The sequence below is a fragment of the Schistocerca americana genome, chromosome 11 (genome assembly GCF_021461395.2).
Source record: "Schistocerca americana isolate TAMUIC-IGC-003095 chromosome 11, iqSchAmer2.1, whole genome shotgun sequence".
Lineage (NCBI taxonomy): Eukaryota > Metazoa > Arthropoda > Insecta > Orthoptera > Acrididae > Schistocerca > Schistocerca americana.
This window is the reverse complement of record NC_060129.1, coordinates 182,096,487-182,113,777: the sequence shown is the minus strand read 5'-3', so window position 1 is coordinate 182,113,777 and position 17,291 is coordinate 182,096,487. Positions and strand designations below refer to the sequence as shown.

At 43.8% G+C, this 17,291-nt stretch overlaps 1 protein-coding gene across 3 annotated transcripts in view; it reads right to left on the bottom strand.

Moving 5' to 3' along the window:
• Positions 1 to 631: 631 nt before the first annotated feature.
• Positions 632 to 17,291, bottom strand: part of LOC124554075 (mucin-17-like) — a 113,857-nt gene continuing 97,197 nt past the window's right edge. For all 3 annotated transcript variants that reach the window (XM_047128125.1, XM_047128124.1, XM_047128126.1), the window contains 2 exons: positions 6,605 to 6,748; positions 632 to 1,148 (listed from right to left, as the gene is read on the bottom strand). In XM_047128125.1, coding sequence (XP_046984081.1) covers positions 671 to 1,148; positions 6,605 to 6,748 — 622 coding nt within the window. In that variant the 3' untranslated portion in view covers positions 632 to 670. The remainder of the gene's footprint in view (positions 1,149 to 6,604; positions 6,749 to 17,291) is intronic.

Below are 17,291 nucleotides of genomic sequence, written 5' to 3'. Positions count from 1 at the left end.
GTGTGGTCGTGTTTTTCGTAAAGGGGGGAGGGGTGGGCACTATCACAGCACATTCCTACATTGATGTTTTAAGCACCTTCTCGCTTCTCACTGTTGAAAAGCAATTCGGGGATGCCAATTGCATCTCACAAAGCAATTGAGCACCTGCTCGTAATGCACGGCCTGTGGCGTAGTGGTTACACGACAATAACGTCCCTGTAGTGGAATGGCGACTTCGTGCCAGGCCTCACTGACACAGATCAAAATCTCTCCTCAGTGCAGCAATGTGTCAAAAATGGGCTGCCATTCCCCAAGAAACCTTCCAGCACCTGATTAAACTTATGCCTGGGAGAGTGGAAGCTATCATCAAGGCTAAGGGTGGGCCAACACCATATTGAATTCCAGCATTATCGCTAGAGGACTTCACGAACATAATGTGTTGCAGATACCTAGTGTGTATTGTTAATGGAATATTTCTCTATTTTTACCTAGTTTTCAAGATTGGAAGCTCTAGTCTTTTTACTTTTCATTATACCTCTGCTTTTATCGTTGTGGTATCCATCTGGTGTTACTACAGGAGTTTTACTCACAGTGTAAGAATGGGTACAAAGACAGGTTGCTTTGTATGCTTTTTTCTGAAAACAACGAAAAGTACTGTAAAAAGGTTTATTTATTTTAGTCCACAGGTTGATCATAACACGTCTATCACCTGCTGCTGGTTGTACTGTCTGGCGATGTCCAGCGGGGTTCTCCCATTGTTGTCTATGGCCCCCTTGTCGGCCCCTGCCTCCAGCAGCGCCGTCGCTGCTTCCGTCTCGTCATTGAATGCTGCAGAGTGCAACGGCGTCCACCCGTCCACATCCCTGGCGTTGGGGTCGGCAGAGGACGCCGACAGCAGGCTGACGACGGCCGGGCGGCCGGCCCACGCAGCCAAGTGCAGCGGCGTCTGCTGGAACTTGTCCCTCGCCCCCACGTCCGCACCTGCCGCCAGCAGACGCCTCACCATCTCCTCGTATCCCCTGCCAGCTGCCCAATGCAGGGGGGTCCACTCATTCATGTCTCTCGCCCCCAAGTTCACTCCAGCCGCCAGCAGGGCCTGCAACTCCTCCATTGAGCCCAGAATAGCTGCCTGGATCAGCCTCCTGCCCTTCTCCTCTCCAGATAATGTCCTGCAAAAACCACAGATGTTCTAATAATTTTTTCCAAAAACACACACACACACACACACACACACACACACACACACACACACACACACACACACACACACACACAAATGAACGTGAAGTCTTGTGGCTGCAATGTGTCTGAAGGCAACAGTGAAACCTGCAGGATATGACAGTGAATTAATGACACATGCACTAGTTTATCATGATAAATTTGGCTCCAAGTAAATCTTGACTTCCTGAGCACACAGTAGAACTTTAGCCACTGATGTGTGTCCTCAGAAATGCACCATATCTTTTGCATTTAACAGCCTCACTGCAGTGAGCATAGCGCCAAAATTCTGATACTAAAAACTGTGTTCAGCAGTAAAATGTAGCGAACTATTTTTAAGCTAGGGACAATTTAGAACAGTTTCATGTTATTATCCTGCCAAATGTGATATCATTCCTGGTTAATCCAAAATCCATCAATCAATTAAGTACTCACTTTTTTCCTCTATAAATATCACATGCACGTGGAGTTGCTAATGTCACCCTTCCGACTAAAAATCAATTTCATATTTTAAGAATGGATATTAGAATTCTGATAACTGTGGGAAACGATTCTTGATCTTTTCTATGGAAAGGTGAGACAGGAAAATGTGAATTATGAACGACTGTACGGTGGCCAACAGGCTGTAAGTTCTTTTGACCCCCATGCTACTTTTCAAGGCGTGGTCTCGTTAGAGACATGGCGCCTTCGCCTGTCTTTGGTTTGTGCACTGGTTCACAAGGACTCACAATTATACAGTAAAGACTAGCAATGGTGCTAGTTAGTTTTGAGATGCACGGAGCAGTGACAAAGGTCAGTGTCACATCTACAGATTCAAACAATACTAAAAATGTGAGTGAAAGTCTGAGCTGTGGAATCAGGCACTTTTGCACAGAGCAGTCGACATGGTTCAGGTCCAGGTATTTTTCTATCTACTGCTGTTGCAACCTAAACCACATGCGGATTGATATGACCAGTGGCGTTGTAACTAACTAGTACGGTCACCATTGTTGTGCATTTTTCGGAATGTTCCACTGCCACAAACCTCCTGCTCCCGCGTAACAAGTATTCTGGATGGCCCACATACTGGAAGTGTAAGTTCTGACAATTATGTGCGCTTTTATATGCCTCAACGTTTAGGCTGTTAAAGGATAGGGAACTCTGCACTCCGAATCTGATTTTGAAGCACCCATAAACGTATTCTACGGTGGGAGGAGTTTCTGCTTTGCCTGCCTGTGTATGCTTATAGGACCAGCAGGGGTGTCAACCCATAGCAGTATGTCCGAGGTGCGAACACAGGACAGCCTCCTCCCACATTCAGGTGAGCAGTGACAGGACACAGCTCACCAGACACTTTTGTGAGTGGCGTTCCTGGCATCGAATGGCCTTACCACAGTGGTAACACCAGTTCCCATCAAAACACTTGGCTAACACCTCGATGGATGACCACCTGCGTCTGCCTCGCATTGTTGGCAGGCATGGTGCACTCAGCCCATGTGAGGCCAACATATCTCCACGTATGTGTGTATTAGTGTGATATAATTTGGCAGGTGCATTCACTGATAAACGAGGTGTCATCAAAACGTCAAGGGAATTTTTCTCTTTCTTGAAGATCTTTATTTATTCATCAACATCAGCTTTATTCTCTTCAGAGTAATCTCCGTCAGATAAAGCACTCCTGTGCCACTGCCTCCTTTTAGAAGCTTGGAAGCACTTCTGGAACTCACTTTTCGTTATTGTTATCAGCTCCTTCGGCGATCCTCTATTTTTCTCATTAGTGTTGGCAAAACGACGTCCTCTCATGGTTCTCTTCAGCGTCGAAAATAGAAATAAGTCGCAGAGGTCAATGTCCGAAGAATAGGTTGGCCACGTGAACACAATGGCTTTGTTTCTTGCCAAAACCTCACAATCAAGCATTGAGGTGTGATGGGAGCATTATCGTGATGCGATATCCACGAGCGGTTTTGTTACAATTCTGATCGTTTCTTTTTCGGATATCCTCGTGCAAACGGCGCGTTACTTCCAGGTAGTATACCTTAGTGAGCGCACGATCATAAGACAGGAACTCATGAAGCACTGTCCCACAGTAATAGAGGAAAACTCTGAGATGAACCTTCACACATGATCGAACTTGTCGAACCTTTTCGGTCTTCGTTCTTCAGGCAGTTACCATTAGGACGACTGGGCATTAGTTCTGACGTCGTATCCATACACTCATTTTTCGTCGCCTTTTGTAACCTTTTTTAGAAGTTCCGGATCGTTGTCGACTTCATTCAGCAGTTTCTGGGTGAAGTCTACGTGGCGTCGGTTTTGTTCGAAGTTCCATAATCTTGGAACAAACTTTGCTGCTACACATTTCATGCCCAAATCGTCTGAAAAATTGCTTGGAATGAGCCAAAGGACATGGCAAATTCATGAGCAACCTCTGTGATGGTGATTCGACAATTTTCGAAAACTGTTACCTATACTTCTTCGACATTGCCGTCAGTAAGTGATATGCTACCGCTTTCTCAGCGGTCGTCGTCTTCAACATCTTCTCGCCCCTCTTTGAAACGTTTACACCACTCGTAAACTCCTGTCTTACTTACAGTAGATTCGCCAAAGACCACGATCAAAATGTAGAACGCGTCCCTGCACGTTATTCCATCTTTCAAACAAAATTTATTGCAAATTCTTTGATCCATGTTTTTCGACGAAAAAAATGTGTACAACATGATAAAAAATTTTGAAAATCGGATGTATATAGAAAGCGAAAATAAAATGTTGACTAATTTTTGAACACACCTGATGCATGGGTACAGTCTTCAAAATGTGTTGCGAATTGAGTGAGTAATAAAGACATAACATTAAAATGTCATGCCGGGAGCGGTTGATTTTTGCGTATGCCAGTGTTTATAACATCCATCCTGAACTATGTGCCGTACAATGATATGATTTTTCAACCAAGTTTTCTGTTATGTGTGGATACAGTGTACAAAATGCGTTAGGAACAGCATTTGTAGTGACGAAGTAATAAAGGAATACGTTTTGCCTGAACGGTAATATTTCTGCATGAGGAGCGAAAATTTAAAAAAGCAAAAAACATTTTTGCCTTCCTGAAATGTATTTGCATTTGCGAATATGGACTACCATCAGCTGTAGAATGGAATGACGAAAGTGAAAAATTGTACCACACCGCGACTTGAACCCGGATTTCCCCACATATAACGAGTGGTCACTTCACCTTTTTTTCTTCTTCTTCTTCTTCCATCATCTCATGTTGTTCGTTCTTTTTCTTCCGTGCGGACGTCCCACGTCGCTTGTTCAAGTTCATCATTGATCCATTTACTCAGTTTTTTTATTACAGAGGGCAGCTAACCCTATGACCGAACACGCTCAGCTACTGTGCCGGCATGCCATTAGGCTCTCTGAGCACGACTAATGGCCAGGCACAAAGTTCCATGTGCCTACAAACTGTATATACATTATGTATATTCCCATAAAGGAAGACGTTTTATTTCAAAGTCGTTTGCCCGGTGTCGAGGAATATATACGATATTGCAATGATAGCGTTATTCCGAATTACAATGTCATATTCTTCCAGACATGAATGCATGTCCCAAGGTACATTACATCGTAATTTGGAATAACACTGAAATATCCTTCCATCATTTCGTAGGGGTCAGTTGCGAGCCACTAAGTGCTTTCAGTCTCAAATACTGGTTGAATACAAGTTGGGTATATACATACACAGCGATGTACTTACACTACTGGCCATTAAAACTGCTACACCACGAAGATGATGTGCTGCAGGTGCGAAATTCAACCGACAGGAAGAAGATGCTGTGATATGCAAATGATTAGCTTTTCAGAGCATTCACACAAGGTTGGCGCCGGTTGCGACACCTACAACGAGCTGACATGAGGAAAGTTTCCAACCGATTTCTCATACACAAAAAGCAGTTGACCGGCGTTGCCTGGCGAAACGTTGTTGTGATGCCTCGTGTAAGGAGGAGAAATGCGTACCATCACGTTTCCGACTTTGATAAAGGTGGGATTGTAACCTATCGCGATTGCGGTTTATCATATCGCGAAATTGCTGCTCACGTTGGTCGAGATCCAATGTCTGTTAGCAGAATATGGAATCGGTGGTTTCAGGAGGATAATACAGAACGTCGTGCTGGATCCCAACAGCCTCGTATCACTAGCAGTCGAGATGACAGGCATCTTATCCGCATGGCTGTAATGGATCCTGCAGCCACGTCTCGATCCCTGAGTCAACAGGTGGTGACGCTTGCAAGACAACAACCATCTGCACAAACAGTTCGACGATGTTAGCAGCAGCACGGACCAGCTCGGAGACCGTGGCTGCAGTTACCCTTGACGCTGCATCACACACAGGAGCGCCTGCGATGCTGTACTGGACGACGAACTTGGGTCCACGAATGACAAAACGTCATTTTTTTTGGATGAATCCAGGTTCTGTTTACAGCATCGTGATGGTCGCATCCGTGTTTGGCGACATCACGGTGAGCGCACATTGGAAGGGTGTATTCGTCATCGCCATACTGGCATATAACCCGGCGTGATGGTATGGGGTGCCATTGGTTACACGTCACGGTCACCTCTTGTTCGCATTGACGGCACTTTGAACAGTGTATGTTACATTTCAGATGTGTTTACGACCTGTGGCTCTACCCTTCATTCGATTCCTGTGAAACCCTACATTTCAGCAGGATAATCCATGACCGCATGTTGCAGGTCCTGTATGGGCCTTTCTTGATACAGAAAATGTTCGACTGCCGCCCTAGCCAGCACATTCTCCAGATCTCTCACCAATTGAAAAGTCTGGTCAATGGTGGCCGAGCAACTGGCTCGTCACAATACGCCATTCACTCCTCTTGATGAACTGTGGTATCGTGTTGAAGCTGCATGGGCAGCTGTACCTGAACACGCCATCCAAGCTCTGTTTGACTCAATGTTCAGGCATATCAAGGCCGTTATTATGGCCAGAGGTGGTTGTTCTGGGTGCTGATTTCTGAGGATGTATGCACCCAAATTGCGTGAAAATGTAATCACATGTCAGTTCTAGTATAATATATTTGTCCAATGAATACCCGTTTATCATCTGCATTTCTTCTTGGTGAAACAATTTTAATGGCCAGTAGTGTATATAACTTTCTCATCCTCACCCCTTCGAAATTTAGATGTATGTTACCTCCGCACTGTTTCATTCCAGACACGATGTGTTACATGTGCTTGAAATTACTCCAGTAGTTTAGAATGTGATGTTGAACAAACATACACATTTAAAATACATACAAATATAAAACGAAGACAGGAGACGCAGTAAAGTGACATTCGGTTTCATGACTATAACACTTTGTGAAATCCCAAATAACGTGTGTTGTGAATGTGGAAGAGAGACACGTGTAGTGACGCAACTCACCTCAGGAGAGCGATGGCAACGCTGTCAGGTGGGGGAGTGTCGTGGGTAGACATGGTGGTCAGTGCAGCTGCGTCGCGACTCCAGCTGTGGTCACTGAGTGGCTGAGTGGAGGGGGTCGTCCGGCTGACTGCAGTAGATGGCGAGCTGCACACAGAGACACTGCATGGCAAACTGTGTTCACGTGGAGGCCAGAGGACAGCTTACAGTGGACAGTATTCCTGAGGGTCTGTCCACACACTGACAACAGAACACACGCTGCCAAAGAAAGTAGAGGATTCGCTAACATGAATAACCAGTCACTAAATCAATCAGTTTACACACAGCTTCTCGCACACGCGCGCGCCCCCCCCCCCCTCCCGCCCCCCCCCCTCCCGCCCCCCCACACACACACACACACACACACACACACACACACACACACACACACACACACACACACACACACACACACAGAGAGAGAGAGAGAGAGAGAGAGAGAGAGAGAGAGAGAGAGAGAGAAACTGGTGCACTTGCCTAATATACGAGGGCAGTTCAATAAGTAATGCAACCCATTTTTTTTCTCGGCCAATTTTGATTGAAAAAAACCGGAAATTTCTGGTGGAATATTTTCAAACATTCCCGCTTCGTCTCGTATAGTTTCATTGACTTCCGACAGGTGGCAGCGCTGTACGGAGCTGTTAAAATGGCGTCTGTAACGGATGTGCGTTGCAAGCAACGGGCAGTGATCGAGTTTCTTTTGGCGGAAAACCAGGGCATCTCAGATATTCATAGGCGCTTGCAGAATGTCTACGGTGATCTGGCAGTGGACAAAAGCACGGTGAGTCGTTGGGCAAAGCTTGTGTCATCATTGCCACAAGGTCAAGCAAGACTGTCTGATCTCCCGCGTGCGGGCCGGCCGTGCACAGCTGCGACTCCTGCAATGGCGGAGCGTGCAAACACACTCGTTTGAGATGATCGACAGATCACCATCAAACAACTCAGTGCTCAACTTGACATCTCTGTTGGTAGTGCTGTCACAATTGTTCACCAGTTGGGATATTCAAAGGTTTGTTCCCACTGGGTCCCTCGTTGTCTAACCGAACACCATAAAGAGCAAAGGAGATCCATCTGTGCGGAATTGCTTGCTCGGCATGTGGCTGAGGGTGACAATTTCTTATTTCTTGTCAAAGATTGTTACAGGCGATGAAACATGGGTTCATCACTTCGAACCTGAAACAAAACGGCAATCAATGGAGTGGCGCCACACCCACTCCCCTACCAAGAAAAAGTTTAAAGCCATACCCTCAGCCGGTAAAGTCATGGTTACAGTCTTCTGGGACGCTGAAGGGGTTATTCTGTTCGATGTCCTTCCCCATGGTCAAACGATCAACTCTGAAGTGTATGTGCTACTCTTCAGAAATTGAAGAAACGACTTCAGCGTGTTCATAGGCACAAAAATCTGAACGAACTTCTCCTTCTTCATGACAACGCAAGACCTCACACAAGTCTTCGCACCCGAGAGGAGCTCACAAAACTTCAGTGGACTGTTCTTCCTCGTGCACCCTACAGCCCCGATCTCGCACCGTCGGATTTCCATATGTTTGGCCCAATGAAGGACGCAATCCGTGGAAGGCACTACGCGGATGATGAAGAAGTTATTGATGCAGTACGACGTTGGCTCCGACATCGACCAGTGGAATGGTACCGTGCAGGCATACAGGCACTCATTTCAAGGTGGCGTAAGGCCGTAGCATTGAATGGAGATTACGTTGAAAAATAGTGTTGTGTAGCTAAAAGATTGGGGAATAACCTGGTGTATTTCAATGCTGAATAAAACAACCCCTGTTTCAGAAAAAAAAGTGTTGCATTACTTATTGAACTGCCCTCGTAGTATAGGGTCCTGGCGAGCATGCAGAAGTGCCCCATCATGATGTGGGATGGACTCGACTAATGTATGAAGTAGTTTTGGAGGGAACTGACACCATGAATCCTGCGGGGATGTCCATAAATTCCTAAGAGTACGAGGGGGTGAAGATCTCTTCTCAACAGCACGTTGCAAGGCAACCCAGATATGCTCAGTAATGATCATGTCTGGGGAGATTGATGGCCATTAGAAGTGTACTCCTGGAGCCACTCTATAGCAGTGCTGGATGTGTGGGGTGTACATTGTCCTGCTGGAATTGCTTAAGTGCGTCGGAATGCACATGGACATGAATGGATGCAGATGATCAGACAGGATGTTTACGTATGTGTCACCTGTTAGAGTCGTATCTAGACGTATCAGGGGTCCCATATCACTCCAACTACACACCAGTACAGAGCCTCCACCAACTTGAACACATCTCTGTTGACAATTAACATACATTGAACGCGAAATGGCAGTTGGTGCAACATGCATGAGATATACCATTCAGGAAATCATTAGGAAATTCAGTATTCTGGGATGTACAGTGTCAAGAGTGTGCCCTGGATTTCAGGTATTGCCTCTCACCAGGGACTATGCAGTGGCTGACAACCTTCACTTAACGACCAGAAGCAGCAGCAGTTCAGTAGATTTGTCAGTGCTAACACACAAGGAACGCAGCTTGAAATAGCTGCAGAAACCAATGTTGGATTTACGACGAACGTATCCAGCAGGACAGTGTGGTGACGTGAGACATTTCAAAATCTTAACATGGGTCTGAAACAGCAACTGTGAAAATCTGGACAGGTTGAAAAAAATCAGCCACCCAGTTGCAAAACAATGGTTTATTAGCCTTTTACCTGGGTTCCCATATTTCTAAAAATATCTTCCATCATATGATGTAACAGGACCCATTCCTTCTGAAAAAGATATTTTTAGAAACATCGAAACCTAGGTCAAGGGCTAATACACCTGGTTGGCTGATTTTTTTCAACCTCTTTAAATCTGGCATTAATGGGCTGTGGCAGCAGACGACCGACACGGGTGCCTTTGATAACAGCACGTCAGGGGCTTGTTACCACATCAGTTGGACCCCAGACGACTGGAAAACCACGCCCCAGTCAAATGAGTTCTGATTTCAGTTGGTAAGAGCTCATAGTAAAGTTTGAGTGTGGTGCAGGCCTCATGGAGCTATGGAGCCAAGTTCTCAACAAGTCACTGCAAGCTGGTGGTGGCTTCATAATGGTGTGGGCGGTTTTTACATGAAACGGACTGGCCATTCTGGTCCAACTGAACATTGACTGTAAATGGTCGTGTTCAGCTACTTGGACTTCATGGTCCCAATCAATGATATGATGTTATTGGGTCATAACTGTTCTCTACTAGTTTGAAGAACACCCTGGATAACTTGAGCAAATGATTTGGCCACCCAGACCACTCAACATGAATCCCCTTTCTCCTAGCGTCTTCGGTTCTCCAATTTAATACTTGCTTAGAAGTCAACCATTTTGTTAGTTAAATACTACACCAGTGCTACTTTTTACGCCCGAAATATCTATACTTTGAATAGATGAAGTTTTTGATATCTCACTTACGTTCCTAGCCTCTGATGTTCTCGAAAGAACCTAAATGTATAACTTCATTCGAAGGAAGCCTTTTTAATAGTCAAATAGCACAACAATTAACTATATTTGTGGAAAATGTTAGGACTTGAAGGGATTAAGCTTTTGACACTTTATTTACATAGCTAGTAGCATTTATTAATGAAATATTTCAGTTTTCCTTGAAATGATTAATTAAGTTTTTTTAACTGTCCTGATTTTTTTCTTTAAGTAATTACATCTTTTTTTGCAAACCTGCACGTAACGGTGGTATATTTGATACCCCAATTGTCCATCTTTGTCAGATTATTCAGGGCCAAACTAGGCTATGAAAATTCAGAATAAAGTTTTACCCAGTTCTCTTAAATGTTTACTTAATTATCCTGATTGTCATAGGAAACGAACAATTTCTTCGCTAAACCAGACCCCATTTGCTCATTTCCCACGCTTCATTAGAATATAAAAATTAATACAAAACTCATTGTATAAGTTGTAGGGACTATTGTTCTTGTTAGAATAAAATCTTCGATAAGTCATTGAAAATAGTAGTAAAAAGACTGCATAATTCAGCAGAAAAAGTGTATTTTTTGTAAATAATCAAGAATGTATGATTGCATATAGAAATTGATTAAAAAATGTGATTTTGACCAGAAAGGAGAATACAGTACAAGAAAATGTCTGAAAACTGAACTCTCTCTCTCTCTCTCTCTCTCTCTCTCTCTCTCTCTCTCTCTCTCTCTCTGTGTGTGTGTGTGTGTGTGTGTGTGTGTGTGTAATAATTATATACCTGTGGTTAGTAATTTAAATTTACTGCTGTGTTTAGGATAACACATTATGAAATATATGACAGTAATTTATTATCTCAGTGCAATCCAGAAACATAGTTGGAATGTTTTCAGAAAGCAGCAGAGCAAAGTTAGTGTCTTCACAGAAATTTGTGCGTAATGTGTTGACAAATGAAAACAACTGTGGTAGGAGTGAAACTAGGCATGAAATTTACGAATGCAGCCAATGATCGAGAAGATGTAGTCAAATGAGTATTATGTTCAATGTATTGTAATTACCAGATTCGACAGTTTTCTTGTGGTTGCGTGTTAATGTGTGTTCTGGTTATTTAATCTAGCAAACTCATCTACGAATTTACCACTGACATAAAATAAAGGGCTTTGTAGACATACAGGTGATGTGAATGAAAAACTATCTTTGAAGTTGAAGTTTTGATAAGAAAACATGCAATTACCATATACTATAGAGTAACATGTGGCAATGAAGAAGATAATGGGTGGGAATTAGAACATTATCCAGTTTAGGTTATCAAGAGCATTTACGAAATATACATTTCAGTACTGCAGATAGAATTGCGTTTAAATATATGTATTATCATAGGATATCTTGAAAAGACTGTTGGTGATAAGTATTTTGTTTCGAATATTCGTTTTCGTGTTACATTACAATGAACAGGAGAGATAAGCTTTTAGTGGTTTGCGAGACAAGATACAACTAAATTAGGAATGAGTCAGACAATGCAGACAACATTATCTCGAAGGCAGGAATTCTAGTTTATCAGGCAATCAGTTAAGAGCTGTATAAACATTTAAAAATAGCTGAAAATTAAAGGAAAGTTACAAGTAATACTACACACTAGACGTGTAAGGAGGACTTGTACTGTATTTACCTGAGGACAGTTCTATCTGGAGGTCATATCAACTTTGAGGATGTTACAGACTGATCAGTAACTGCAGTGGATGGACTAGTGAACTCTTGGTAGAATGAAGCACTGGAATTCACTAGACAGCATTTAGTATCGCTATGGATAGCTACATGCAAGACAACCAAGATGATATTTGATAATGGCTCTTCTAGGAAGCAAGTACAGCGCCTTTGTCCAAGAAATACCTCCCTGTTTGAGTTATAGAAAGGAGTGGACTAAAGTCCTGTACATATCATGAGAATCAACTGACAAGAAAGGTGAATGGAAGGGCCAGCACCATATGAAACCACCCTAAGTTGCTCTGCTCTTGTGCAGTCTGGCTTGTTGTCTTGTCAGGTGTTGTATGTGGAGTAACCAGCTAACCAATCCAGCCCATGTACTTATGAGACTTTCTGTAATAGATGTCTTCCATGCCTGCTCTGATGGAGAACCAAAATCTTATTTTTGAAGACCAGTATACTCCATAAAAATTCCAATTCCCCTGCACTGTTTGGAGAGAATAAGTGGATCCTATTATGGAGATTGTACACATGTACCTAGAAAGAGAAAAGGTATACATAGCGCATCAAACAGTAGTGCTAATGTGGGAATTGCAATTACTCTGACCTTTGGCCTTACGACAGCTAACGTTTGCATAGGTCAACATTTAGAGAATGACAGCACAAGAAATGAGAAATTTTAAATACGTGGCTACCATCCTTCAACCACACAGCAGCATACTGCAGCGTTCTTGGTGCAGGTATTGAACGAGACCGATATATTCCCTTTATGCAGAGCTCACTGCTAGTAACAGAAAAGAAAGCAAACAATAAATGCTGCTCTGCACAAACTTCTTTACAGTGGCCTCAACAGCACAAGCACATACAATAAAGCCCGCTTTCTGCTTTTTTTTCTGAGCAGCACATCACTGTGTCCACCACTAGAATGGCTGCTGTTTTCTTCATAGACAGTGAACCTTTTGTTCGGAGGATTGATGTCAGAACCAAATTAAGAGCTTTTTCGCTTAAGCAGTTTAACAGAACTAATAACATCAAATAAACTCAGTTTGTGAAGCTACGAAATCTTGTCTCTTCCATGAATTTTGTTAGCCAGTCTGTGCGCTAGTAGACATAGTTCAATTTAGAGATTCCATGTACCTCTCATGACAAGTCAACGACAACTTTATGAGCTATCAGAAAATGCTGTATTTTACAGCACAGACGAATCTAAGGAAAATCAGAGGCAAAGATTGTTGGCTTGGGAATATACAGAACGATTCTAATTAGAGTCAAACTTTCAAACCGCTGTAGAAATAACACGACTGGTCAGAATGATGTAAAATTGTAACAGAATATTATTGGAGAAGGGGGAAAACGTATGGCAGAAGAAAAATAAATAGTTACAAAATGTAGCAAGAGATGGCACTGTAAGCATCTTAATCTAATAGTGATCGACTGCAAATGACAAGTGAATCGTACAACAATGCCTGAGGTGTACATTTGACGATAAACAGACTGCACTAATCAGTCTGCATGGGTGTACAGGTGTAATACAGTTATTCACCGTGGCCATGTCATGTCATATCATATCGGATGGAAAAAATCGGTTTTCAACCGTCATGAGGCCAAAAACCGCATAAAAAGTATCAATCACGTAGGTTGTTAATCATCCTGAGGACAAAAGCGCATGAAAAGCATCAATCACATTGGGTTTTGTCCTGATGCCAAAAACCGCATAAAAAGCGTCAATCAAAATCATATTGGATTATTAAGTTCCGTGTGACTGGCGCAAAACATGCTCAATATGCTGTCCAGCGTTTCCTGCAACATGTTGAAACCGAGAAACAGCATGTTCCACAACTGATAGAAATGTTTCCGGGGTCACATTCAGAATGTGTTGTGCAATGCAGCTAAGTTTGCAATCGGAACACTGAACACAACATCTTTCAGGTAACCCCACAGCCAGAAGTCTCACGGATTAATATCAGGTGATCGGGATGGCCAGGCTGTAGGGAAATGGCGACTGATAATTCTAGCATTTCCGAAATGGCGCTTCAGCAGCTGCTTAACTGGATTTGCAATGTGTGGAGGTGCTCCATCTTGCATAAAAATGATCTCCATCCACACATCCACGCTCTTGCAGAGCTGGAATGACGTGGTAACACGAAAGACGCTCATAATGCATACCAGTATGGTACAGGTAACAGGAATGGAAACACCTGCCCTCAAATAGTGCAAGGAGCCCCGTTACCAGTGTTTTGTTCGACATAATTTCTTCAGGTCTAATTGTCCCGAAGATTCTGATTCTTTTACTCTCCAATGCCATGCATTCGAAGATGAGGTGTGATGCAATTTCTTCACTCTCATAAAAAATCCTACACTTAGGGTCTTCTTCCGTTATACCCACTGTGTGCAGGTGTTTTTTGAAATTCACATGGGCGGTCATAAGTCCAGTCATGGGTTTGATCTCTTTCCTGTTCAATCCCAAGATTACAGAGCTTCTTGTAAAACATGGCTTGGGCATCATTACCTTACCATATTTTTGTTTATGGATCTTGGTCCAATATTCTACGTGCTGCTTCCTAAGCCAGTTCCATAGTTCTAGTTTGATCAGGGCAGGTTCCAATCCAATAAATGAAGTCATTGCCCTCATCCTGGCCAGTCTGTCGGTTGAGGCGTTTGTGTAGTTCTCTTTAGGGATGGGGGTAAAAACATATTTCCACTACTTCACATTACCCCAACCCTTCTTTTGCTGAATGCCTCAATCATAATGTTAGATCTAGATTGAATGCCTGTCATCACACGGGCCAGAGCAACTGGGATCGTTCACTGTGATAATTGGGGCGATGGCATTCAATACGGCATTCTGTGACACACACAAGTCAACACTGGCCAAGGTGCCTCTTGGGTATGAGGTGGCAACTCCGCTGCGCAATTTGTGGGCATCAGAGGACCTGTTGCCTAAAGGAAAGACTCCACAGCAAGTTGCGAATCAGTAGAGGACAACCAGGAAGAATATCCAGGGGGCCATAGAATGGAAGAAACACACTTAGATAAGGAACGCCAGTCTAATGCTTACTAAGTTGGATATGAGGTTCATGTTAAGAATTTTGAAGGGAATATTAAGTCAGCTGATAGTATTACTAAGAATTTGTTGGCCTGGTGTAGGGGACGATTCTTACTGTAGGATTATCTTACCCTTATAACATTGCTGCCAATGGCCTTGCTGCAGTGGTACCACCAGTTCCACCAAAGTTAAGCACTGTCAGGCTGGGCTAGCTTTTGGATGGATAACCATTTGGTCTGCCGAGCACTGTTAGCAAGCAAGGTGCACTTAGTCCTTGTGAGGCAAACTGAGGAGCTACTCGATTGAGAAGTAGTGGCTCCAATCTCATAAACTGACATACAGCCACAAGAGCAGTGTGCTGACCACATGCCCCTCCATATCCACATCCAGTGACGCCTGTGGGCTGAGGATATCACGACGGCCGGTCGGTACCATTGGGCCTTCCAACGCCTGTTTGGACGAAGTTATAACAGTGCTGCTACAAGAACTGCACACTGGTCAAGAGCTAAGGGTCCATCTCCGATTAAGACAGATACCAAGAGTTAAGGAAGGAGAATTTTCGGACCCAGCTGAATTTTATTGGGGGGGGGGGGGGGGGGGGGGGGGAGTCTGTGACACGTCGGCACTCATGTCACTCATGGCTCACCACTCCATCTATGGTGGGCATCGGGTCGCGTCCCACACTGACAGCGGACGTGGCATTTTGCTGGCAGGAGTCTCGCTGGTGCATGTGAGGTGTCATGGGAGGTGTGCATTGAGGCAATGTGGGTGGTGAGATGGTGCACTTGAGATCAGTTACCATGGCGCTGTGGATGATCTCGGAACTGTCCATGTTTGACAGCAACTGGGATGGAACATGCACTGTTGATTATGTACCCAAGCTGTGATTATGTCCAAGGGGATTTTCAATGCCACCGAGCATGCTCTGTGTTTCTGATGTTGGAGGTCGGCACTAGTCGTTGTGTCACAGTAAACTACTTATAGTGCTTATTGTGATTCCAACAAAGTGTCCTTGTGGTTTACTGTGGAACTGTCTACCTTTCAACATTGTCCCTGCATGTCATGAACGTGAGTTTGCTACAAGTGGCATTTTATTGCACTGTGTTGGTCTGCAAGCACTAAAGCAAATGTGTATCTGAGTGTTATTATTGGCAGGAGAAGCTAGAACGAAGAGGAAAGACTGATGTCGCATGGAAGAATTTGAGTCAGTGGAAACACACTGATACTAGGGAAAACACGATGCTTTATTTCATTAATAGATGTATACAGTTTGTTAAAGGGTGTACATAAAGTCCAGGAACACTTTCAGTTATTTATTGCACATGAACTAAACATTGTACGCATTTGATACATATTGCATTTTGAAGAGAAACTCTCAACATTTTCTTACAAACAATCGATATGCAAACCATAAGTGACCTGGCTGATGTCAATACGATAATCAAATCCTTTCCATACCCGTCCCAGCACAGCATCATCGACTGTGGCAGTCGCTTCCCATATTCTCTCCCGGAGCTCTGCTACACGGTAGAGGCGCTACATACACCAGATCTTTAATGTGTCCCCACAGAAAAAAGTCACATGGAGTGAGACCTGGTGATCGAGGAGGCCATTTCATGAATCATCTGTCCCCTTCTGTAGCACACCGATCCATCAATGCAGCTGCTCTGTGTTCAGGTACCCATGAACTCATGATAAAAATGGGGTGGAGCCCCATCCTTCTGAAAGATGAATGGGGAGTCCGACTGCAATTGAGGCATCAGCCATTGCTGAAACAGGTCCAAGTAGGAATATCCAGTGACAGCGTTCTCAGCGAAAATGAATGGCCTGTGCAGTTTTCGACGTGGCAAGGTACAAAAAACATTTACTTTTCGGGAATCACGCTCGAATTAAATGCATTTTTGTGGATGCTTTGTACCCTAGATTCGACAATTATGCCTGTTCGGTTTCCAATTAGTGTGAAAAGTGGCTTCGTCGCTAAAAATTGAACGATCAACAATGCCATCCCCATCCTCATTCAATTGTAGCAACTGCGAACAAAACTCAAAATGCTTGTCTTTGTCGTCGTCACTGAGCTTCTGCACTAGTTACAATTTGAATAGTCTCACAGACAGTTGCTGTCGCGGGACTGTCCACACTGTCACTGGAGCCATTTCGATTTCATGCGATGCACAACGCACTGATTTCTCTGGACTCCTTACGAATGTCTCTCGTATGTGCTCCACATTCACTTCACCCACACTGCGATGTCTGCTTCTCTTTCCTGGGCACAAGCAAGCCGTGTTAACGAATTTGTTGTTCCAGTGGTAAATGTCCTTCCTTGTTGGTGGCTATCTTACCGTACTTGGTTCTAAACATCCGTTGAACAGCTGTAGCACACTTGTTTTTGTCGAACTCCAACACACAGAAAGCTCGCTCCGCACCTGAACTCGCCATGGTTGCGACTAG